Here is a 25,319-nt window from a genome sequence, read left to right on the forward strand (position 1 = left end):
GCGTCAGAATAGCAGAGCGATGGTTTGAAGAATGGCTTGTAGTCACAGCACACAACGCCATGCCTAGGAAAAAAAGTTTGGACTATGTTGTTTTTGCCAGGCCCAGAGGGCTTGCACACCATTGCACACCATTGCATGATCAACTTGCCCAAGGCAGACCCTGATCTCTGATGAGAAGATGGCAGCAGGGATGCAGCACATCACATCCCCCCCTCCTTCTCCTGGCAGCCTTGCATGGAGAGGGAGTGCAGCCAAGGGCCACCACAAAACAACAGCTCCTAAGGATTATTAAAGAACTGTATGAAAACTCAGAGACTGAGTCAAGATTGGACAGCCACCATTCCTGTTTGCACGTGTTCCACCCAAGTGCCTGGGAACCAGACCACGTGAAAACACATCTTGTGTGTGTTCAAGTTTTGTGAGTGTGAACGGATGAGATCCGTGAAAGAACGAGGGTGAGCAGGTAAAATCTGCTTACATGTAAATTCTGTTAATAAACACTGTATTCCCCTTCTGCTTTTGGCCACACTGGTTTGGCATTGCTGAAAGGACAAAGCCCGGTGCCTTAAGGAAGCTGAGTGAGCCACGTTACCTGAGATAATTAATGTTGAAGCACCAGTTTATCCTTGACGACTACCGCTGTTGGTTGGAACCTGCTCGTTTTGCAAGATTTGAGTTACAAATGTAACCTCCTCAAACTCTAGTAGATGTAAGCACCTCCACCTGATTATAACTGCAGCATACCACAGCAAAGAGAATCCCGATCCGCCTGACTGTGTACATGTTTTGTGACACAGTAATACCAGCAATTGCTGGTCACTGTCCTATGGAGATCTTCTGGAGTGGCATCGCCTCTCTGGTGCTAGGTTCAGCACCAGTTTGTAATTCATCGGGTCACAAATTTGTTTAGCATCAGTATCATGACAGCAACTTCCAAAATGTGGAAGTGAATTCCAGTTGCTGTGCTGCCTTGCCTGCCCAGTCCAAAACCACAGGTATCCTCCTTAGTGTGGTGCTCTGCTCTAACATCCAAGGCGTGAGGACTCGCAAGAGCAGCAAAGCTGCAAACTTGCCGAGCTCTTTTCATGCAGATCACAGCTCTTGAAACTCCCAAGAGGCACAGTGTCCTTGTAGGTCTGTTTGAAAGCTCGTCATGGCAAGACAGCAGAGATTTGATTTTCAATAACCTCGCATCAGTCTGTAAGATGACCTGACTCTTAAAACAGTGATACCACACAACCCAAGCCATTCATTTGATAGCAGAACAGCGTGGTCTTGTCTTTCAGCCATTGAACTGCCTCACAAAGCACTTCCCTACCTGTCTATCTGAAATGTAAAAGCATGGATATGCTCAGATTGGCAGGCAGTGGTGGAAATACCATGCAAAACTTGATCTGTTTTGGTTTGATGTCAATGATAACACCTAGCAAGCTCTAATGATGTTTGGATTGAGTCAACAAACACTCGCTCTAGTGCTTGACTCAGTTCTCATTAGCGATAAGGCAATCACTCCATGCTTTTCCACAGGTCTGGTAAAACTCTCAAACAGTGAGGCACTGCAGCTCTGACTGCACTTACTTCAGAAAACCTGCTTGGTTCAGGCAGCAGCCGCCTGTGTGTGCAAAGCTGACCCTGGAACAGACAGTGACCAAGCTGTAAGAGCACTCTTCTGGCAGCTCGCTGGTCCCACGTTCCTTCAGGCATCGCCTCACAGTGTCAGCAGGGAAGCAGAAAAAGCAGAGACATTCCTAAAATTCACACAGCATCGTTACAGTTTTAAGTCATATGCGTGCAAGTCCTTCAAATTACGCTCCTTTCTTCTGGGGCTTGCAGTTCTTGCAACTTTGCACTCTTGTTTCTGAGTTCTAGGACCAGAATTTAGCACCCCAAACTAACCAAAATGCACTTACATAGTAGATTTTTATCAGGATTAGTGATATTTTGCACAGCATGCCTCACTGTAAGATGTACCCTAGGAGCTTTTGATGGAAATGTACCAAAAAAAAAAAAAAAAAAAGCTTTAGTACCAAACCCAGGCCCTCAGATCTGAAACCGTAACACCCAGACTGACCAGGTCCATCAAATACAAAATTACCCTAAATTCACCAGTGTATCTTGAAGGATTGCTACGTGACTTCTTCCACTTCTCAACCCCTCTCCAAAGAAGTAAGTCTGTTTGTTTGGCAGGACAGGCTGTCAGCCCTTGTACTCCACAAGGCACATCCCCCAAAATATGGACTGTTCCGCGCTCCCCTGCAGCCTCTGTAGAGATGAGTATCTGTGCACAGGGCTTAACGAAACATCAGCCAGCGTAAGATTGTCTGAGCTTCAGGGGAAGGGGGCAAACGGAGCAGTTAATCGGTGACATCAGCACGCTGGCAAAGCGAACCCAAAGACCAAGTTACACAATTCTCATTCGGGGCATTTCCAAAGGAGCCACAGAGTTTGCTTGGGTGACAGCATCAGTGCGGAGCCCAGGGTCCCAGCCCAGTAAAACGCCCACCCAGGGCAGCTTCAAGTCGAGGCGTTCTCCAAACAAAAAGCTGAAACGTGAATTCTATTTGGGGTGATTTTTATTTCAGATTGAGAAGCTACACAAAGAGAGAACGCATAAACATTTCCATGATAGAAGGGAAAAAGAGTCCGACTGTGTCACCCTCCTAATGCAACAAACCGTCTCAGCCTGAGCCACAGGACTGTCTTCTCCCCAGGCAGAATTATGACACCAAAGAGCAGCGCACTATGCAGTAAACATCTGTAATATTGATCTACCCCAGGGTCACGCAGCCCCAGCCACAGCAACACGGTCCTTTTTGCATATATGCACGTGCATCTGGTCTTTGTAGACATTAAAAAAGCTGATACAGAGTCACACGGATCAGACCCATGGCTTTAAAACAGGAACAGTTACAGAAGCTCACAAGCATTAACACACCCACATGGCATAAGTATTCGTTCAATGGAGTGGTTACTCTCAGTGCGTTCCGCACTAGATTTTATCTCAAGGCAGGTACCTTTGTATCAGTAATACTGGATTGTACTGGAGCAGCAGATGGCAGTGAATTTCAGAGTTCATCTGTATATCACTTTTTATTAAATTAATCAACCAAACGGCTTAGCATATAAAAATACAAGAATCCTCCCTCCTAATTAGAGTGACTGATGCTCAGGTAGAAATAAAAGCATGTAAGCGCCTCAGAGGCAGGATTGCTGACGGAAAACTTAGAGGATAAAGAAAAGAAACTCATTTTCCCTGTCCCACAGATAGAGCGCTCGTTTCACGCCGGGTCATCCTTGTTCTCCCTCCTGTCTGCAGGGATAACGGAGTCTCTTGCCTTTGGTGCATAGTTACACTGAAAAGCCAAACAAGGCACCTGTAAGGGTAATAAGGCAGATTGCGCACCTCTGCGGCACGAGACGCCTTGTGTCTTAGGAGTGGTCCTGCTGGCCCCGAATCCAGAGGGCTAACCAAAATCGTCACCCTCACTAAGTGTGAGTCGGCCTCAGTCTGCCATAAAGCAGCAGCAATTCAGGACAGGCCCACCTCCCATCAGCAGGGATATGCTCAGCTATCTGTACTGCTACGCACAGTCTCCATCCTGAGCAGCACAAGCTTTATGCATGACCTTACAGAAGGGCAGCCAAGATAGTAACAGAGAAAGTCTAACAGGACTACGTTTTTAGAAGACAGGAACATTCAGGGATGGCAAACACATTACTTCCACATTGGTCCTCAGGGAAGTAATGCCAGCAGTGCACCTGTTGTGGGGCAGACCAGGGAGGCAGTCCAGGCTAGCTTGGTAGCTTGGTCACAGCTCTCAGACTGATTAGATAACAAACGTCATTAAGGTATTGCCTTGAAGTAGGCTTATTTTCAGTCCAGCTCTTCCTCCAAAGTTTAAATTCTATCTTCCTCCCCTCATAAAAGGAGGTGAGATGGTCTATGTCCTCAGATGAGGGCCAAAAACGTCAAGGAGCCTTGCTTCTACATCAACATGGCCATCTAGAAAACACATTTTTCTTGTGGGAGGCACTAATTCATGAGAACACTGTGAGCACATAAAATGCCTCTAGGTGTAGCCAACAAGTTCTAACTTACTGGGCATTTTCAAGAACATCATCTTCTTAAAAGAGGACCAGCTCAAACCCCTACGCTGCCAGGGAAGTACCGCCTCCATCAGAAGTCCACAGGCCACTGAAAGCTTCACAGAATCACATCAGCACACCCCAGCGAGGGCCCTGGCTCAGCTGTTCTGTGGCATTCCTTCGGGTTCTTAGAAAGCTCCAATCCGTACCAGTTAATGCTTGGGGTACTTCTGTGGTTAAGCACAATTATTTCTGTGGGAGCACCAAGGGGTTCTGGCACGTGTAAACAATTTCCTTCAGAAAAGATTCCTTTCTGCAATGTGTAACAGAAATCAAGGTGTACTGACATACCCTACGCAGTTTAAATTCAGTTACAAAATACACACCTGCAAAGAAGTGTATTTTTTTTTCCAGTGTTGTCAACAGAAGGACCAAGTGAGAGCTACCTTAAGAAACACCTCATACTGAATTTCTCTGTGGTCTCCATGTCTTAAAACCACACCGTTAAGTCTGCACTACAACAAGGCTGGCTCAAAATTCATTTCCTCGCAGTGGTTCCTGTCAGTATGCCTGTCTGCCTTGCCTTTGGGGAACTTGCGGCCTGCAGGAAGACAAGTACAAATGTCTCTTGAGCAGGACTTCAAGTAAGAGCAGTTGGCCTGCTGAAACGTTCAGAGCTATCACCTCCTGTTGCCTCTGAGATCAGTGCTTAAATCCAACTCTGATTTCATAGCTGTTGAGGACGATGCACCTGCTGATGCTGAGACAGAAATTAGGCCCTCTGAGAAGTAACCATACCATGAGCTCCTGAATGAAAAAGAAATTTTCCTTTTCTGCTAAAAAAAAATCATCCTAGAGAGAAGGTAACTCTCCTACAGTTCTCCTCTTCCATCCTGCCAAAAAGATGAGTCACAATCCTGCATTAACGTGCTATTAATACTATGGTATCAATACCCAAATGCATTTGCAAACCTCTAAGTGTTAACCTTTTTAAGGGAGATGGTTGTTAGCTAACAATGGCCTCGGCTTCAGGGTTTGAAGTCTGCTCCTAGACCACCTGATGACTCAAGGAAGCATTCTTTTCCTTTTTCTGCCTACACTCACTGCTGGAACTGTGAAATACTGCCTGCTGGTCACAAACGTATCTAAGACCCCCAAGAGGAGAATAAACACTTCGTTAACATTAACTTCCCAAGATGGTGCTCAGAAGCGACAACAGAGAGCTATAAATCCAAATAAGGCTCTTGATCACTTTTCATCTGACTTAAAAAATATTCAGCGGCAACTGTCTCAATGTATCCCCCAATGTTCGGAAGAAGTTTAAGACCATTTGCCTTCTCCTTTTCCCTGCTCCCTGAAACTGAAGCAGCAAGCGAATATGGCTTTCATTGTGCTCATCTAGATAACAAGGTCTTCTTTGTCTTCAGAGAATAGCAGCTATCTGAGGAACATACACTGAGCTACACTGAAGGAGGAATGTGGGTCAAATCCTGATCCAGGGCCGTACCGCTTATTTCCCTGTGGTCATGGCCAGCAGCCAAGAGCAGCTTATCAGAGCCCCACGTTGATGCTTACTTGTTGCTCAGTGACAGTGCAGTTCAGAAACATCAGCACTCCACCTCTGCCTCTCCATGTAACACCTGGCCAGTTAGCAGGTGGGGATTTGCGTCATCTCTAATCCATGCAGGACAAATGCCTACAGTCTTTTTGGTGATATCCATATCAAAACACCAAGGGAAAGATACTTCCCTCAAAGCCTTAGCTGCTTTATCCATGTAATTACCCCATCCTGTCTGATCTGCCTGCTATTCTCCTCTCCTTTTTCTCCACCTTTCCCCCATACTGCCACCAAGATGGCTTGTTTTGTTAGTTGAAAAGCTCTTCCACTGAAACAGGCAGAAACTAAGCTAATAAGGCTCCCAATTTAGGTGTTGAATCCACGATGATGCCTCAATTTTACCTAAGCCTGGACTTCCATGGCATCCCAGAAGGGGATGGAAGGAGGCAGACAAAGCGGAGAAACTCATGGACACCAGCTCCAACTGTTCTCCCTGCGAATGCATACACCAGATCTCCAGTCACCCAGCCATTCACATGCCAGCACAGTGAAGCTCTGACTTAAGGAGACATACCTCAATTATTTGATTCCTTCCAGGGTTTTTGATAAGTTCATTATTATCCGAGATTTAGTGCTCTGCATCTTAAGAGTGCTTTACAAACACGGTGACTCACTACCCTCCACATTATTGCCTGCGAGAGACTGGGACCTGTAAAGCTCATTTACAGAAGAGAAAGTGCAGGCAGAGGACTTGCATGACCTGCCTAATTCTGCATTGTTCATCAGCCACAGGAGCAGCCATTACAGGCAGGTCTGCAAGTGACTTTAAGCTGCCACAGCCCAGTTTAAATCCATGAAAACATGACATTTTTCTTGGGTGAGAGTTTGAGCGTTGATCCTTTGAATTCCTACCTGCAACACACTGCTCGTGACCTGCAGGAGGGTCAGGGAAAAAAATGATTTCCACCAGAAGGATGCTTTCAAGGGGCAGAAGAAACGCACTGTGCTCACAGAAGATGGGAGTGAAGATTCAGCTTGGAGTGTTGATCAGAGCTACAGATCTTTGCAGAAAAAAGCAGTGGTTTTGTACATTAGGAAAGCCCTCAAGGAAGCAACCTGCAACATGTGCAGAGTGGGCACTCACAGATGCCAGGGCCTCCGACTTGACTGAAAGCAGAAACTCGCTTTTCAACAAACTGCCTATAAATGCCTCAGTTTTCACACACAAGAGAAGTGATCTGGGAATGGCCACCTCTGAGTCGTGTCCATCTCTTGCCCTGGCCACAGCAAATGTCCAGGGAAGAGTATAGAAACAGAGCAAGCACACACACAGCACTCCTGCCCCTCACAACCTCCCACTGCCACCAGCTCAGGGCACAGCAGTAGTAACGTGGCTGCCCAGCGAAGACAAAGCAGAAGTTGTTTTACCAGCTGCTCCTGTACTCTGGCTGGCTCCCCGTTTCTGTTATGCCAAAACGACAAAGCCCTGATTGTCATGTCATTGCAGGAAAAGCCCCGTGTTTGACCCTGGTTTGTAGTCTGCGAGAGACATCCCAAGAGAGGCTTAAAGCACTTTGCAATTTCTGAATCTTGCAGTGCAGCTACCAGCATGCCAGAAGGGACTCAACAAAAGCTCTGTTCCCGGGATTAACGGGTCCACTGAAAATATCCTAAAAGCAGCCATGTGCTGGCACCCCTCGTTGCTCACTAGAGCCGATCAGGACTCTATGGCCGCATCTCACAGCACAGAGCAAGCACCCTTCTCAGGACGACAGACAGATGCTGCTCAGCACTGTCAGAGCAACTCTCTAAGATACTAAGCCTCACAAATCCTTGGTGAGGTAAGGGCAAAATACATTCCTGAGGACCAGCTTAAGCTGGTCCCACTCAAAACTACGTCCACTGATCCATTGACACATAAAAATAGCTTAGGGCATTGCAGGAAATGCAAGGAGATGAGTCAGGGATGGATAAATCACCAAGCAGAAATTCAGTCCCACAGAAGAAAGAAGAGATGGTCCCAAACAGCCAGTGACACTTTAGTGAAACATAAGGTAAAAAAGAAAGAATGCCTGAGACAAAATAGGATTGGGCATGCCAAGAGCTTACAAAACCCTTCTCTTCCATATTCCTGTAGTTTTCTCCCAAATTGCAATCACAATATTAGAGGATAGGACATGAGCTTACTTTCCTAAGACGAAGAGGCTTTTCTGACCACAGCTTGCTGTGTATGCGTATCCACCCTTCATAACTAACAACACTAGAATTTTCCTTCCCAGTCCCATCTCACCAGCGCAGCATGAAGGCCTCCACGATGGTAACCAATTTCATATAGGAGATGCCTTCAGCAGTCCTCTTGCACAGAAGCTCCACTCATGAGAAAAGCTATTAAGAAGGGAAAATAACAGTAGGAATTCATACTTGGACCCAATTCACATTCCCAACAGAAATCTAGAAGTGAAATGACAGGGAATTGCAGCAGGAAAGGCAATGGCAGCCCATGGTTCCCAGGGGATGCGGATACCTTAAGGAAAACACCAGAAGGGATTAAAAGGATTTGTATTTTCCAGAAGAAAGACTAAAGAGAAAAAAAGAAAACTGGCATTACCTAGATTGAATTAATTTCCTCCTGAAATAAAAAGCAACTGACTAAAAATTTCCATTTCATAGTCAAGTTGAGAGAACTCAAACATACACCTAGTCAAGAGACACTGGAGTTAAGTACCATACTGGCACCAGATTGATGGAATGCCTGGGTAAGCGCAGAGCAGGTGCTATTAGCTGCACCTGTGCTGCTGCTGAGCACCTTCTTGGTCAGCTCACAGCCTCTTGGTATGAGGCTGCACAGGGACCTGAAATAGGAAGCTCCCAGGGCAACACTGCAAGTCAAGGACTGCATCCAAATGGCACAGAAAAATGCACAACCTTCAACAGCCCTTCTATTTTTCCCCCAGTGACCTTACCTGAAGACCTTGACCACTTGAAGCAAATGGTAAGCCTCTGTCTCACTGGGCTTTCAATCAGGGTTCACACTGTTACAAGGGCAGCTGTTAGAATGTGTCACTTTTTTTTTTTTTTTTTTTACAGTCCAAGAGAGTGCAATAATAGATCTTTTACATTTGTACCTTCCGAAAAAATAATGCAAAGTCAAGTGGAGAGCCCTAGAAGACATAGCATGGCTATCAATGCAACGGTAACATCACAGAAAAAGAAGAAATGTAGTTTCTGACACCGATGATACAAACAAGACTGATAAGTTATTCTGAAAAGCAGCCAGTACCCAGCATTTGTGCTTCCATGGAAAAAGGTGGGATCCCTCTCACTGTGTGCAAACAACAAAAGAACTGGCAGCTTTGTGAGTCTAAAGTAGAGCTTCTGTAACATTGCAGATTTGTGGCAGGTTAAGAAGACTAGCCCTGAATACTCAGTGGCTCATACAGACTCTATGGCACCTGTTTCCAGGAGGAGTGTTAAATTTCCTTTGTTAAATTCCAGCTATGGGAATGGTTTGACCTTAAGCCCAAATGCTCTAACAAGCCTTCCATGGGACTACACATACACATCAATGCAAAACATGGCAATCCACTAATGGGGACTGGGATGCTTACTTTCTGCATTGCTAGGGAAAAATATTAAGATAACTCTTAGATAACTGGCTTTAATATAATCATTTTTCTGGGCTCTACTGTCAGAAAGAACGTCCCACAGCCTACAGCATGCTGCTAAAGGGACAAGGTGCAATCAAGTGGTGGCAGCAGAGGGAAGGAAGATCAGCAGAGCAGTGGCTAGGTGGTGCCTGTGAGGAAGCCCAGCCTTTGCACATACCCCTTATGAGGACTTTTATCCTCTGGCACCATCAGCTTTGGGGTGAAAAATCAAAACTGAGAAGCATTCTATTCTCAGATGTTACTGTGACGCCTCACTTGGGTGCTGCCTGCTCTCATGTCCTCAGCTGAACTGCATGTGTCATAGTGAGGGAGAGCATCAGAAGAGCTAAATGTCTGATGGGAGATAAAAAATCCAACTACAGAACCCAGCCTGCAGGGAACAGTTGTGATTTTCAGTTCTCCCAAAATATCCATGTACCGTTTTAAAACCATAGTATCTGGTGTTCTGGTGCATTCGTACTTTTCCATGAAATAATAAAGATTTGTTTTAAATAAAAAAAAGAGGATTGATGAGAACCCTGATTTATATTTTTTTCCAAACCTCCGACATTTTTCAAAATACCTTTAATTTGTCGACTCTCACTGCCAACTACAAAGCCTGCTTCTGGTTTCCCAAGTTGAAAGGAGTTGGGATGACTCTAATGAGGGGAAATGCAAAGTTTCAGCAGGTCTTGATCTGCTAAGAAAAATGAAATACTCCACACTGGGCAGAGGACACCCGTAGAGAACAGAATTCGTTTCCTTCCATTTTCAAAACAAGACGAGGACTGATCAAATTTTGTGGACGTGTTTATAAATAAACTGGTTAAAAAGAAACTCCACCTGCAGTTTCGCAGTGGGCTGACTAATCCTTGCCTGCTTTGTTTGCACAGGGCTGCTGCACACGATTAAACAGCCAGTAATGACGCACTCACTGTGCCCTCAATCAGAGGTGGCCACATCTCGTTCCGAGCGTCGGTTAGCAAAATTCATTGAGTCCCTTTACCAGGAAAGATGCTTTGCAAATGAAGGCTGCTGCTATAAAACTAGAGCTGCCTCTTCCTAGTGCTGTGAACATAAACATCAGCAACTGGATATCTTTTCAAGATAGCTTCCTCTGAAGCAATAGGGGAGAAAAACAAGGGGAGACTTATCGTTATCGTATACCAAAGCAAAGTGTAAATATATGTTGCTGAGTTAACAGTGTGGAGGACCGACCACATGCACTCACCTTGCTAAAGTAGCCAAGGGAAAGTGCCACAAAGCCAAATCTTAGCATATATGCACAGCCATCACTTTGTAACTACCAGCTGACCAAAACGCCAAGAGAAATCAACAGGACTTTTGCAATGTTTGCCGGACTTCGATCAGGTTTGGGGGTGCAAAATCAGGAAGCGTGTGGTAGAGGAAAAAGGTGGAGTCAGAATCCAGAAGCATCTGGATCAGCCTCAAGCAAAGGTTACCATCTGCTATTAAGCATTACCCTGGCCCAGCACCACCTAGAATTAAATGTAAACTGCTGCCAAAAGGACGTTTATAGCAGGACCAAACTCCTAGCAGGAACGGGTATACAGCTGTCCCAATACTCAGAGCTTTCACTGAACTACACGGGGTTAGAAATTCACCTCCTTTCTTCCCCTTTCAAGCTAACGATCAGACTTGCCTGTTGTCAGTTCCCACGTGTGTTCACATTTTTTTCCTCCCTGTACAACTTTGCTGGAAAAGGGATATGACTTAATTTGTTTGGACTGACCCACTAAACAAACATAAGCAGGACATGGAGTGCTAGCAAACGTGCCTGTGTGTTTTCACGAAGGGAACTGACTTCTTGATGTTGTCACAGACAAGCTTCTTTTAGAGATATTTATGCTGGAACAGACTCCACATTTTTTTTTTTTTTAGCCCCTGAGGGATTACTTTAACAAAATTTGTGTTTCCTCTGGATTTTTCTTCCTCAACAGCTTGCTAAGAGAGGAGGAGAAAGCCAGCCCTTGATCTGCACAAATATCTCTTTTGTCTGGTCCCAAAGTTTGGGAATTACTCATCAAAAGGCAAGAAAACTGCAATGTAGCGGTGGACTGGAACAAGACTTGGACCCCCCTGTAACTTATTCACATATGACTCTAAAAAAAAAAACCCACCCCCTACTTCTCAGGTTATATTTGATGTTTTTAAGTGATCAGAGAACAGGAGAGGAAAGGGAATGGCAGAAAAATGTTGCTTCGTATTGTGCGAGTCAGTAAGAGTTTTCAGGACAGAAACTAAATTTAAGAAACATTCTCACCCACTGGGGAGTTTCTAAACTGTATCTCCATTCAAACAGCAGCACAATAAGCTTACTAATTTCCCCCTATCGTAAGCACTTACTGGGTTGGCTGCTTCCCCATATCCAACCCACATGAGCCTTTACTAACAGATCTCTTGTAAAACCAGAAGTTTCAATTGGCATTGCTTTCACCTACATGTATATGTGTGTGTATGTGCAACACATATATACATGTATACATTTGAATTATCAAAATACTATTATAAAGTGAGTGTTCTTTCTCACCACCCCTTTTCTCCCCAGCCCACCTCCCTCCCTTCCCCAAGCCAGCAAATTTCAAAACAGACTGGAACTGAAAATTTTCATGAGCCACCCAGCCCTCGCTAGCACTGCAAACGTCTAGGTGCATTAACAAGTCCCTGGTCCACCTCTGAGATGTGTTTGACCAACAGCTTCTAGTTCACAATACTGATTCCTTGGATTCAGGGTCTGCTGTGCTGGTTGTGTTGGAGACTTGTTTTTTGTGGGTTACCAAAGGCGACGTTTCCTCTTCAGACTTGCTGTTAGCAACTGCTTCTACGTTGACTTCTTTTAGCTCCTGCTCTTTTTCTCTTTTTTCTTTTTCATTCAGGTAATTGAGGATACCTGCTCCTAGGGCATCCCCTTCCACATTCACAACTGTGGTAGTTCGGTCCCTGGTTAAAATTAAAAACAAAGCAGTGGTCTTTTAGTTTAAGAGAGTTACAACACAGTAAGTGGAGCCAAATTCTTCCCAGCAGATCCACTAATACTAATGGACCTAGAGAAGATGTTGTTATCAACAGGTATTTTCTACAGAAATATTATTCCCCTTTCAAAACTAACACTGTGCATTGGAACTGGTTCAAGCCATCCCAACTCTTACTATCAGCTGGATCTGGTCTCTAGGCAGATCACAGATATGTTACTACTCTTTCTCAGACATCCTTCTTTTCCCAGCCCAATTCCTTTCCCTTCTCCAGGCCACCATGTTTCAAATGCAAGTTTAGAGCTGAAACTCGATGTAGGTTTACACAGAAGGTAATTCGTAGCACTCAACTTTTTTTTTTCTTTTTTTTTTAACTACAGGAAAAGAGTATCTTAACTATTAAAGGTGTTCTTTGAAAAGCAGAGAATGACTGTGTTTCCTGGGTTTCTTGCTAGGAGCATCTATTCTTATCTTTGGCCCTACAGTGCAAAACTAGTGTGCTTCAGGTTTAACAGAGGAGACCTACAATTCAAAGAACGTTTTCATGCACCTCCTGAGATTTCTGTTAGTCATTCTGCAGCATAACTTCAGCACATGCTTAATTTCTAACTGTGGTCCTCTTTGGTAATTAAACATCTGGCTTTAAAACAAGATACAGGACCCTTCTGTCCCTCCTCCCCAGTTCTGTTACCACAAGGCTGAATTCCTGAACTAGAACAATAGCGCTGACCACAGAGGGATACTACATATTTTTAAAAGACGGCAGCCAGCGTAACACAGGCTAAGAGCAGCCCAGAGAGAAACAAACAGCAAACTTCACTCATGCATCCAGGCACTTCTGAGTACATACAGCTTACGGAAAGCACAGCTAGCACTGTAATCCCTTGGGAAGATGGGACACGAAGGGATTGCCACTGCTTTCCCGTGTCTCCTGTCCTTGGGGGTGGCTGATCCCCAGGTGGTGACAGCAAGAAAGAGTTATGCAGGAACAAGATCAAGCTTCATAGATGTGTGTTGGTGTGGGAAGGGAAGGAGGTACCAGAGCTGCCTTCTAAGCCAGCCTTGGCAACTCAAGACCAACCTCAGACATCTTAATTTCCATGTCTTCTGTGGGAGTAGGCCATCTTTACAGAGAGAGGCAGAGATCACATACACCCAAACCAGGAACTGCCCCCCAAAACTGTCAAGTGGAAAAAAATCCCAAGGGGACTCAGATTGTTTGACTCTTACTGACCAGCAGTTCCAGATCACTACTCAATCAAGATGGCCTGAAAACCAGCATATGCTTTTAAATTATAGTTCGCCAGCATTTAAAGTGCAGGCATGTCGAGTGCTTGGAGAAGCCCTTCCCATTTGATTTTTTTTTTTTCAGTATTTAAGAACTTTTGATTTCCTAGTATTTGTAGGGACTACAGACAGATAGGCCTGTTTGAGAAGAACCGGGAGCCCTTTTTCCACAGAGCTCACTTAAGCAATAACAAATCATCTGTATGTTGCATTTACTCTCATCGTGTACTAGTGGCTGGGTCCCCAATACTAAAAGCAAAGCAAATTTTCTAGGCTTTCCTTAATCTAATTTAGGTGGTATAGAGGGTAAATTTAGGCTTTAACGAGGACATAACTAAAATGAGTGGTGAGATAAGCTTTTCCAAACAGAGCTGGGCAAGGAGGTAATCTCTTGTGTTTCAAGGAGGGAAATGGTTCTTGAAAAGAAGAGAAGGAGCTGAGCAAAGGTCTAACTTCCTAGATCTTTCCCAGAAGATGGAAAGGAAAGGTGGTAATACTGTGTACTGAACTCGTGATTCCCAGAAGCATGTTCCAGCCAGGACACTGACCACAGTTGTACTGAATGCTGCAAGCCCTCTATGTGCCTGCCTTGACACTTGTGCTGGTGCTGTGACTAGTCTCTCAATTTTATAATTCAAACAACAGCTGGCAACTGCTTCTGATGAAGGTTGCTTCACACATCTGTTTTCCATCACAACTCAGGCTCAGTTTTGCTTTTCTCCCTTCCTTCTTTGTATCCAACTAATTTCCAGCAATATTTTGAACAAACTTAACAATCCTCGGGAGGGAACTGAAACCAGAGAAATGTTTCAGTAAAGGCTCAGTAAAAAATACTGAACAGGGATTTTAACGTACTAACTGCTTTAACTGAGTAGGGACCACCTTATTCATCATTCTCCATCACCTGTTATGAGTTTCCCATCCTGCTGAGAGCCACACCTAGCAGGGTTTTATTTTATACCACACTTTCACTACCCTGAACAGTGTTTCCCACTGAACATACTACATGTCAGGTAACAGCACATACACATGGTCTGAAGTACTTACACAATCCAGTCCACTGCTAATATCAAGGAGAGATCGTTGGTCGGAAGTCCAATGGCCTCCAAGATAATAGCGATGGTGAGGACTCCTCCAGCTGGAACCCCAGCTGCACCCACACTGGATGCAGTTGCTGTGACACTGCAAATCAATTTTGTTTCTGGTTAGTACGAGCCCCGCAGCACTCCTCTTCTACATTTACGTCACACATTTCCCCACTTCGGGAATTGTAAACAAACTCTACAGCAAGGGACACACAGATCATTTGCTTCCCAGGCAAATCCTTTCCTGCCTGCTGAGGCACAGCCATAGATAAAGAGCACAGTTCTCAGCAGGCATCCACAGCAGCTACCAAGGTAATGGCTCTGTCTTTAATAACATGATTGCCTTTTCAGGGCAGGGGAAAAAAAAACGAAACCCAAATTATTTCTTACTATGTTAATACCACATCCATTTCCAAGTCATGCATTGGTTCGAAGATGCTGAATACATGTTTTCTTCTCTCTCCAAATGTGTGAAGGTAAACTGTGCCATGCACAGAGGAGGACAGAGGACCCCAGACTAGCTTTACAACAGGGAACAGCACAAGCCCAGTGCTGAGCTAGGACTACGCTGAAGCTCTGCCCAAGGCATGAAAACCTGTGTGGACTAATGTGCTTTAAGATCTAGTCTCAAAAGTCCAAGTATACTGTACATAGACACATACTCATGCGTCCCTTCTTTGTGTCTCACCTGCATTCAAACAGACCCTTAAGCAGTGCACATGCAGTGGGCATGAATCACACACCTTTTTGTGTGAAGATGTCTGCAATTGTTTTTCCCTTGGGCTATCACTGGATAATTCTCAGGGTTGTGTTAACTCTTGATTCGCTATGAGTACATGAAAAGCTAATTTGGCAATCTGCAAAGAAAATAATGCTCCAGCCCTGCCTTAAATAGACAAACAATTTACTGAGAAATGCAGTAAGGAAGGAAATAAAACCTGGGTGGGGAAGGTAAAAAATGTGAGAAGGTATGTGGTGGATACAGCCTAGGACTTCCTGGCACAGTGAAGGGCTAAAGCTCCTTGTAAGATCCTCACTTCTTGGATTTTGGGTAGGGAATCAAAGAGGATGACACTTCATGGGATACTGGACCTGGAAGGATGTTCCAGGCACAGAGAGAGTCCTAGAGAAGGAGGTAGGACTAAGGCAGTGTAGGGTATAATGGGGAAAAGCATAATGATGAGAAAGGGGATGGTCATGGGTCCCACTTGGGAAACAAGTGATGAAGTGGTAGTAAGGGCAGAGAGGTATGCAGGAGCAGAGTCTTGAGTACGAAATTGATACAAAAGGATCTGGGGGCCTGGCAGGAGGATTTTCTAGGACATCTGGAAGGGAGCGTTCTGGGTAGTGCAGCACACCACAGTTATCCAGCTTAATGGCAAGTGAAGTGGGAGGAGATCCTTAAGTAAGAAGAGGAATTTGATGGGAGGAACAGCTTTAAACAGTTCCAAGTCTGTTTCATAATTCAGTTACTCCTCCCAGGTTCCACCTTTTATTAAATAGAAATTCTAGTCAATCTTATAAAGCTTGAAAGACTCCATTCTTTAATCACCCTATAATTACGCTTCATAGCAGTTTGCAAGCTTTAAGTCAGAGACGTGGAATGCAAACTGCTAGCTATTAACAGGAAGACCACAGACTTCAATGCATCTGGGGGCCAGAAGGATGTGGTTACAATAACAAGCAACTTACAGAATGGTGAAGATTTGCCCAGCATTGAGGTCGACGTTGTTCAGCTGAGCAATAAACACGGCTGCCATGCACTGAAAAATAGCAGCTCCGTCCATGTTCACAGTTGCACCGATAGGAAGGATAAACCTGCTGATCCTGCTGTCAACTCCATTGTTTTCCTCAATACACTTCATCATCGATGGGAGAGTGGCTGAGCTAGAAAAACAGAGCAAGGAAGAAGTCAAACACAAAGCATTGGGGGGGCTGAGAGACAAGTCACTGTCTAGTGACTGTCATGCTTCTAATATGCTGCACAACAGTGTGTCAAGATGGTGATGCCATTCTGTAGTCCCTCTCTCTTGTGATAGCTATGTCTCTCCCTGTTGGTCTTACGTAGCAGTACGCAACAATCTCCTTCTATATAGAAATAGCTGGTAAGGACTCTAATCTCCAAGATGCAAGAACTCATGACCTAACAGTATGCAGCGTAACATAGCTATGGAATGATAAGGTCTCAAAATACAAAAAAAAAAAAACAACAATAAGTGCAAGTATAAATACAGCTGTTGCAACAGTAATCTCTCTTAGTGTTGTACTACTACCTTCTCAAATGGACAGGCAAGTAAAAAAAAATCACTGCTGGATTTATTTCTTGCATTATAAATTGTACGGCTTCATTCGTAAACCCTCTCCTACTTCATGTTTAATTCAGCTTCTGTGATAGTCACGCATCTGCTCCCTTTGGAAATGACTCAAAGTGTTTTTTTTATATATTCATTTATACATTCGTGATCTTTGGTCCAGAGCTAGCCCCTTGGGAAAAGGGTAAATGACATGCTTGATAATTTGGCAATCTTTGTTTACAACAAATAAAAGCTGATAAGGCCAGATCTTTGAAATCAAGAATGCTAAGTCACTTTACACTAGCTAATAAACCTGCTTTCCTCCTGCAAAATCAGGCTAAAGTTGTTCCAGATTCTGCTGAACCTGGATAACTAAACTTCTTAGGACAAAGTCCCTCAGTACTGACCCCTCACTTTACTTAAAACTGAACGCTGGCAAGATCTTCTTAAGACAAACGCTTTCATCTTTTCCTCCCCAAATTCCCAGCTTAGCATCATGCTACACATTACCAGTATCTTAAGGAATTGTTTTCAACACCTAATTGTAAGTATTTCCTGTGTAGTGGGCTGCTGAGAGTGGGGAGAATCTCTATGCTCAGTAGCCTCTTTTTGCAATTTCAGGAATATTATTTTCACCTAAAACTAAACACATTCCGGTATTAGGATATAAGCAGTTTACAATGACAAATGCAATGTCTATTCCCAAACACGTATATTCCCCAAAGAAGCACAGAAACCCACCTGGAGCAAGTGGCAAAAGCAGTGGCAAACGGCGTGATAAGTCCTAAGAGAAAACGATACGGATTTTGACGTGTGGATGCAAAATAAATGAGTGGCAGAATGATCCCTCCATGGATGAAGTGGCCCAGAATAGAGGCGAAGATGTATTTTCCCAGACTGGTCACCAGAAGCACAATATCTTCCATTTCCACAATCTTGCTCCCAACAAGGAACATAATGCCAATAGGTACATACCTGCATAAACAAATACGGTCTGTCATTAAGTGTAAAGAAAAAAACCTTGAAAAACATGTTTTCCCTTCTAGAGATAACATTCTTCTAAAGAATATGCCACTCCTAATGAGGGTCAGCACCTTACTCACCACACACTCAGATTATACAAGTTTGGAAGGGCTCTTTTACACACGTGCTTGGTGGAAGGCAAACAGTCAAACTGAAAAAAAAAATCTCCCTGACACTCAAAGAGTTATCTAGGAAAATGCAGAAAGGAAGTCATGCAAGAAGTGGAAGTGCTGGCTGAAACTACTGGAACAAGACACTCAGGTGGTCTTTTAGTGCACTGGGGAGGAAGGCAGGCAAAGACCCAAAGTTAAGGTCACTATTGAAGGGAAGGCAGATGTTAGAAAAGAAAAAGAAGCACGTGGCTGGAGTAAAGAAAGGAGTGGAAGAGTGAGGTATTACGCAGTTTGTGACTACCAGAAGTATGAAGTTAGGTCATTAAAATGGTGGACATACTGGGTGCCAACACATTTTGTGTAGGAAAGAAAAAGCTATGCTTATACTTGTGAGCCATACTGCAGAGCTCAGTTAAAGGCTGCTGATGCACTTGACAAAGAAAGCAAGTAACTTTGCTGTTTACAAGGCTAAGTCAAATGACCAGGCTTCCAGTGCCGCCTTCGAGTCAACAGCCACATATGCACCTTTCTACCTCTCCTATCTAGAAATGTCTTAGGACGTCAGCATTTGTTTGATGTTTCCTTTGTCAGAAAGGCTTGGAACTGCTCTGGGGGAAGGGCTGCATGTGCCACAGCCACACCTCCAGCCCAGCAGTGCAGCTGGGAACTGCCCTTGCATCTGCAGCACAACAGCTACAAAGCAAAATATGGAAATCACTTCAGGTCCAACTTCATTTCCTTCAAAGCCGTACTTGGAAATTCTGTGTCTGAGCACCTCTACCTATTCCTGCATCTAAGATTAAGAAACACTAGAAGGTCAGCCAGCTCTCCAAAACCCCGTCCTAGACACACGACTGCAAGATTTGCTTGCACATCTCAGGAATAGAGAATGCTTTTATCCCACTCTCCCCTACAACACAACACCTGTGTTCAGTGAGGCTGATCTGTGGAGTCAGAACAAACTTCAAAAGGTTTGGTTAAGCACTTAAAGGTTTGGAAGCACGCAAGCCTTAAGGCTGCTGAGATCAACCACTTCTTCCTAGCCTGCCTCTCCCTCAGCAGCTCTGCAGCTCCTCTGTTCTGCACCTCACTATGTCCCAGATCAATGTGAGCATCCTTGCTCTGGCCTCCACTGGCTGTATCTGTGGAAGGACCTGTTGAACTTTGCCCGCTCAGCCTCTGGCAGACCTGCCAGGTCTCTCTGAGTCCCAGTCCTGCAAGAGCACTGCAAACATTAACACTGAACTTGGACCTACGGCTGGATCCCTCCCTTTGAAGAGGGAGGCTGGAGAAGAAGGAGTTGGAAGTTAAGACCAAAGTGCTGCTAAGTACAAGAAAAACTGTTGAATGGGACTACAGAAGAGCACAATCAGCCTTTTCTCTTGGTAGTACGATTTGACCAATTCCAAAGCATCCTTTGGGAAGCTCATGCAGCTTAACATATTTTGGGTCAATATCAGGAAGACACAAGAACCTTAAGGAAGAAAAGAGAACAAGTAAGGACTATGATGCTCTACAGTGTTGAGAGGCAGCCGTGGCCCCAATAATCCACAAAGTAAAGGATTACATACCGACTGATTGGCTTGAAGCGTTAGCACTGTAATCAGCTGAATACAAGAACGGCCTCTTATCGGGATTCAGTGTCCAAGGAATTAAACCCAAGAGTAAGAGACATAAGCTACTTTAAGACTTCAAATTTTTCAGACCCTTAGGACAGCAAATAACACAGATCTGCCTGTGCAAAAATCAGGTTTTTTTCCCTCAAAACATTTCTGCTTCTTAGAGGGAGGAAAATTATTGGAATCAAAACTGAAGAACGGAGAAAATACACTTTTGCTATGGTAACTTTATAGCTTTTCCAACACAGCTTCAGGAAGAGAATGACAAATACCCTATCGTTAATTTGTTTGCTGACTGTCCTCATGAACATTTATATTTTTGCATGTGATGTATTAGTACCATCGATTTCACTAGAGGAATCTAGAATCTCCCATCTGCACAAGAACTGCCACACTGCTGCTCTGCAGCCTAGGTTCATCCTACCTGCCAGATAAAACCTGAACAGGAGGCTGGTCCAGAGCTCACGTGGTCTGAACTCACTGATTTCTTGCCTAGCAAGAAAATTCAGTGCTCCCTTGCTCCTAATATACGAGCTTTTGCTGGATGACAAAAACTGAGCAGAGTTTTTTGCCAGAGCAACATTCACAACATAAATGTGTCTGGCCATCAGGGGAGTGAAATGATGTATTTGCTCATTCAGAGACAAGAGACAAAATAAACAGTCTTAGGAAAGACTTACTCTTGGAAGTGAGAAAGACAGAAGTATCCTTAGAGAAGCACAAGCAAGAAACAAGCAGTTGGTTGCTAGTATCACTTGTCCCTGCTTCACCCAGAAAAATGAACAAAATCTTGGACCAGGAACAGAGATTTAAAGATCTGCAGGTAACGATGACGGACACTCAATACCCAGCACTACTGTTTCAGCAGGATGGAGACCAACTCAAGGCTGCTTCCCCTTCTATGCAAAGGGACTTAGGTTCTCAGCCACTCCAAGATCCAACTGGACACATAGCACTCCATATTTTTGCACTCAGCAGGGTTCCTCTCAAACTATGTAACAGTGAGTGGGGCTATCTTCTGATCTCGTTGGGTATATTTCAGGACAGTACGAGAAACCATCTGACCAACAGAAAAATGAAGGCATGAACCTACAAGTACAGTTTGGCACCACATTTTGCACCACGTTTGCAGATGCACTCCAAGTACATACATCCCTGGCTTTCACATGGCTACGTTCCTTCTTTGCTCACACCTCATTTATTCACTGAAATCCAATGCCTTTAGGCACACAATGGCAGCTAGCCACGGGCTTATGTTGTTTTAAAACAAAATGTCTTCTTTGATTAATAAAAATGGAGTTCGGGACATGAGTTTTAAGCAGCTATCTGATACCTCAGCTAGGCATGATTGTCTAATTACAGGTCAGAAGCAAGTAGAAAATACCCAACGGAGTAACATCATAACCTCCGCTTTTGCAGTGCTGAGGGATCTGATATGAAAAAGCTGGAGAGACGGATAAATTGTGAGATTCCTGAACTAAGCGTAGTACTCTATTGCACATGTACATGCAGTCCCACACTTACCACATAATCCAGGTAACCAAGACCATAGTTGCCTCATTGAATGAATTAAAGAAGCGAATGAGATCTTCTCCTTCTCGGCCAAGCTTTTTCAGTGCCACTCCTAAAACCAGAGCAAAGAGCACCAGTCCCAGGATATTCATCCCTTCAATATCAGTACCAACAGGGATCTGTAGAGGCAAAATAAGGAGAAGGCTTGTTAGGTGCAAGACTGGCACAAACCCCAACAAAAGGGCCACTTTGTTTTGTTTCTGTTCAGCTGACCTAAAATCAACATGCAGAACCTATTTTGGGAAGGACAGCATTTTACCCAAGACAGCTCTGCATTGCAGAATGGAAATGCATTACACAGTTGAAGGGAACCAAACAAGATCTGGATTTAGCCCTAGTACAAACTTCCCTGGTTCCAGCTGGCATGGATTTACTGAAGAGGGAAAGAGTCTGCCACAACCTCCCCTTATACCCTGAAATACAATGCATGTGTTCTCAGCAAGCTGAATAGGAAACCTCACAGTTTGCTCAGGACAAGCTCCACTGCAGATGTGAAACAGTACAGATACCAGGCCCGCACACAGAAGGCAGAATTGGGACCATGGTTAAAAGACTGAAACTTTCTTCTGTTTCCCTATGAGGGATGATGGGTCTGTGAGCAAACGTGGGTACAGATTCCAGATACTGGCTGTGCTGACTTCCTAGCTCTGCTTATTCCAAGTGCCATTTGTTGTAGGCACTATGATATTCTACTGCATGAACAAATGGTACCTGCAAGCTGCTTTGAGTGGTCTGGCTCCAAATACACTATTATTTCCTGACACATCCAAGAGGAATTTGCTTTCAAAAACTGCTGGCTCTGTTGCTTTAGTGCAATATTCACACCAAGGTAAAAACCCTGAGAAAACAATCAACGTTGAGAACTGAGAAGGAGAAAAAGAAAGGCAGAGAAAGGTAGTAAATTGTGGAAAGCTGCTCATTCGTCTATCCACATCAGCCATGGAGACGCACAGAACAGAAGAAATACTGTTCTCAAAAATCATGCAGCTGTATGGTACAAGCAAAGGAATAAAAAGGATCCACCTATCCACAGAATTTAGCCTACTCTAGTCAGCTCTGCTGCTCCTTTGCAGTTTGCTTCTCAAGAAGGACTGGCACTTGTTTGGCAAAGCAGTTATCTCGTGAACTGAGTGAGCGTGCTCGCAGCTTCATAAAAATATAATTGCTTTGACAAACACTCTTTTTCCCCAACTTGGCAGTACAAGCTCTACCTGTCAATTTTTTGTCTTATTTGGAAGGGCTCCTAAAACAGATCAGGCTTATGGACAAGCTTTGGCCCTTTAGTTAAAACAGACACTAACTCAACTGTGATTCAACACTCAGAAGAACTACACATTCTCAGCTAAAAGCTTAAAATGAATATTGACTAAGGAACTCAGGATACTGATCTGCTACAGATAAAAGTTTTGTGCCTGGGATGATTCTCTCCGGAAATATACTGCTGAACTAGACTGTCTCTAAGTGACAGGTGGAAACAAGGAACTGCACAGAAGGGAATAAAACATAAATTACATACAAAAACATACCAGTGTGAAGGTTAAACTGCTGTTGAGTGGGCATGGTGGGGATGGGTTGGGGTCAGACTTGATGACCTTAGCGGTCTTTTCCAACCTTAATGACTCTGTATCATGTTCATTTGATACAAGGCTAACATGAAAACCTCAGACCTGGAACAAAATGTTACTATAATGGGTCCAAATTTTTTCCACCTCAAAAAGTGTGTTTTGTTTTTTGTTTTTTTTGTTTTTTTTTAATAAAGAAAACAAACACTGAATGGTCTTTTTGTTTTGGTTCTCATTCAGAAGTTTTTTTTTTTTAAAAAAAAAATCAGTAACCAACCCTGCTATGGAAATGGAACACAAACATGGTGTTGCAAGCTGCTGAAAGTGCCCAGCATCCTGACTTGGATGTTACCAGAGTGGGGAATTTCATGACGCTACTTATACCAATGTTTTGCAAAGCATCTCTGCCCTTTAAACTTCTGCTGGAGAACTGCTCTTCTCAGCTCATTAAATGCAGCAGCATGAGCCTGGAGCCTAGCAACCCACCTCCATTTGGGCTTCTCAAAGCTCTGGTCTCAGGAACAGCAACTGAATCTGCAAGAGGATCAGGCAGCTTCCCACCAGCTGTGTGGGGCGTATAGGGACACAGAGCAGAACTGAACTAGAGCTCCTTGTGCCCAATTTGGAACACCATTTCCCTGATTAGAGCAGTTCAGAGCTCTTCTGGCTCATTCAGTTCCCACAAGCACCAGTCAACTCCACCTTCTTCAGAGCCAAAGGCTTGCCAAATTTTGCCTCAGGAAGCTAGAGGAGGGCAAGGAACAGCAGTGCCTCCAGTTAGCTACAGTCAGGACACATGTGGTTTCTCACCTTTCGTCTTAACATTCACACTGGCCTACTGTGCATAAACTGGCCAATCCTTCTCAAACTCCCTCACCTCATCACTCTCCAAAATGAGAACACAGAGTTTAGTCCTCTCTCATCCCCAGAGATGTCTCTCTCTGCCCAGCACTGCCATCTTTGCTGCTGCTGTTCTCCATGCACTCACGCATATAAGCCCTTTAAGCTAAGTTCTTGCAGTCTGGGGACCCATGAGTTCTTGGTGACAAGAGACAGGACTCTGTGCAGCCACCAAAAACTACTTAGCTGGTTCATTTTATTTGTTGTCATTGTGTCCACGCTACCTTCAGGTTGTGCTCTCCTTTTCTTCCTCTTGAGCCAATTTCTTAAAACACACAGTATTCCCCATCACCTACCATCACTGCAAATTTAGGCAAAAGTTGTGTCCTTGAATTTTAGGGAGCAATCTACCGTATTCAGGGAATGTCACCTCCTTGCAGCAAAACGTGGAAGAAGTCCAGCAGTAAATCCTGAGCGGAAGATCCTCTCAATCCCAGCTTCTAAAACTGGCAGATGCTGAACAGCCTTTTTGTACTCTAACAGAAGAGTCCATCACCCCAGAGGAGCAGCCAAACCAAGCAGCATTGTGGACATCAAACAAAAACAGCTTTAATGAGAGCTTTGTTGCTGGGTAAACTATAGAACACATTATTGTTTGCTTGAAATTATGTGTCCTGGTAGAAAGATTCACAGATCTTCTGGTCCTTGAATCCCTCTGAAGATTCTATTGTTTTTTAGCTCTTAAAACAAAATGCGTATTAAGGAAACAACTGCTGACATTCAGCTAGCCCAGTAGTAAGTGGCTGAAAAGATAATGCAGCCATGTGATGTGAGGAAGAAGAGCAACCAGCAGTTTGTGTGTTTTTACTAGCACCACAGGAGGAACTCAGCGTCCCTCACGGCCTCCTGGTGACAGGATGTAGCCATAAAAGCTAGGTAAACATGAGGGAGCATGTGAAACAACAAAAAGAATGTGGCTTAGCAGACATCTACGTGCCCCTCTCCTCATATCCTCAGCAACAGAAGGCAAGGCCTATTAGACAGCAGAAAAAAAAAATCAATAGAAAACTTTGTTCTGCATTGTTCATATGGAAAAGGGCAAATATTTCCCCTCTTCAATCAAATACCCTGCTGACGAAAGAAAACATTAGATAGGAATACCTTGCTTCTCTGTAACACAAATTCTATGGCTATGATAGTTAAACTACATGTTATCCAAAAATCATATTCTTCCTTTCCAAACTTAATTCTCATCTATCCATAAGCAACATAGAACAGTACTGAAGCTAACAGAACTGAGATGATGCTCCTTTTTTTTTTTTTTGGTCCACTCTTCCCTGGAGACAGGAGGGCATCTTCTGGAATTAAAGTTCAGATCTTGTTTCACTCCAAAAACTGAACAAAGTTTTGGAAAAGTAATAGGGGAAATAACATTTACGTCATCATCATGGGCAAAAGCAGACATCTGTGGCAAAGTCACAATATTGTTTGTGGTATTGCATCATACTAGAGTCACGTAAGTGAAAAAAAGAAAGAAAACTGAAAAAAATGCTCACATTTTAAATTGCCAAAAAGTACATTCTTATCTTGAGGAAAAATTACAACTTTCCAAAGCATTTAACAAGTGCTCAACAGCTGAG

At 43.9% G+C, this 25,319-nt stretch overlaps 1 protein-coding gene across 2 annotated transcripts in view; it reads right to left on the reverse strand.

Annotated features, from left to right (window-relative positions):
* The window catches only part of SLC1A4 (solute carrier family 1 member 4), a 32,864-nt gene continuing 10,100 nt past the window's right edge, over positions 2,556-25,319 (reverse strand). For both annotated transcript variants that reach the window (XM_021393080.1, XM_021393081.1), the window contains 5 exons: positions 21,230-21,396; positions 17,692-17,925; positions 16,349-16,543; positions 14,619-14,753; positions 2,556-12,252 (listed from right to left, as the gene is read on the reverse strand). In XM_021393080.1, coding sequence (XP_021248755.1) covers positions 12,018-12,252; positions 14,619-14,753; positions 16,349-16,543; positions 17,692-17,925; positions 21,230-21,396 — 966 coding nt within the window. In that variant the 3' untranslated portion in view covers positions 2,556-12,017. The remainder of the gene's footprint in view (positions 12,253-14,618; positions 14,754-16,348; positions 16,544-17,691; positions 17,926-21,229; positions 21,397-25,319) is intronic.

Source organism: Numida meleagris, chromosome 3, assembly GCF_002078875.1.
Source record: "Numida meleagris isolate 19003 breed g44 Domestic line chromosome 3, NumMel1.0, whole genome shotgun sequence".
NCBI lineage: Eukaryota > Metazoa > Chordata > Aves > Galliformes > Numididae > Numida > Numida meleagris.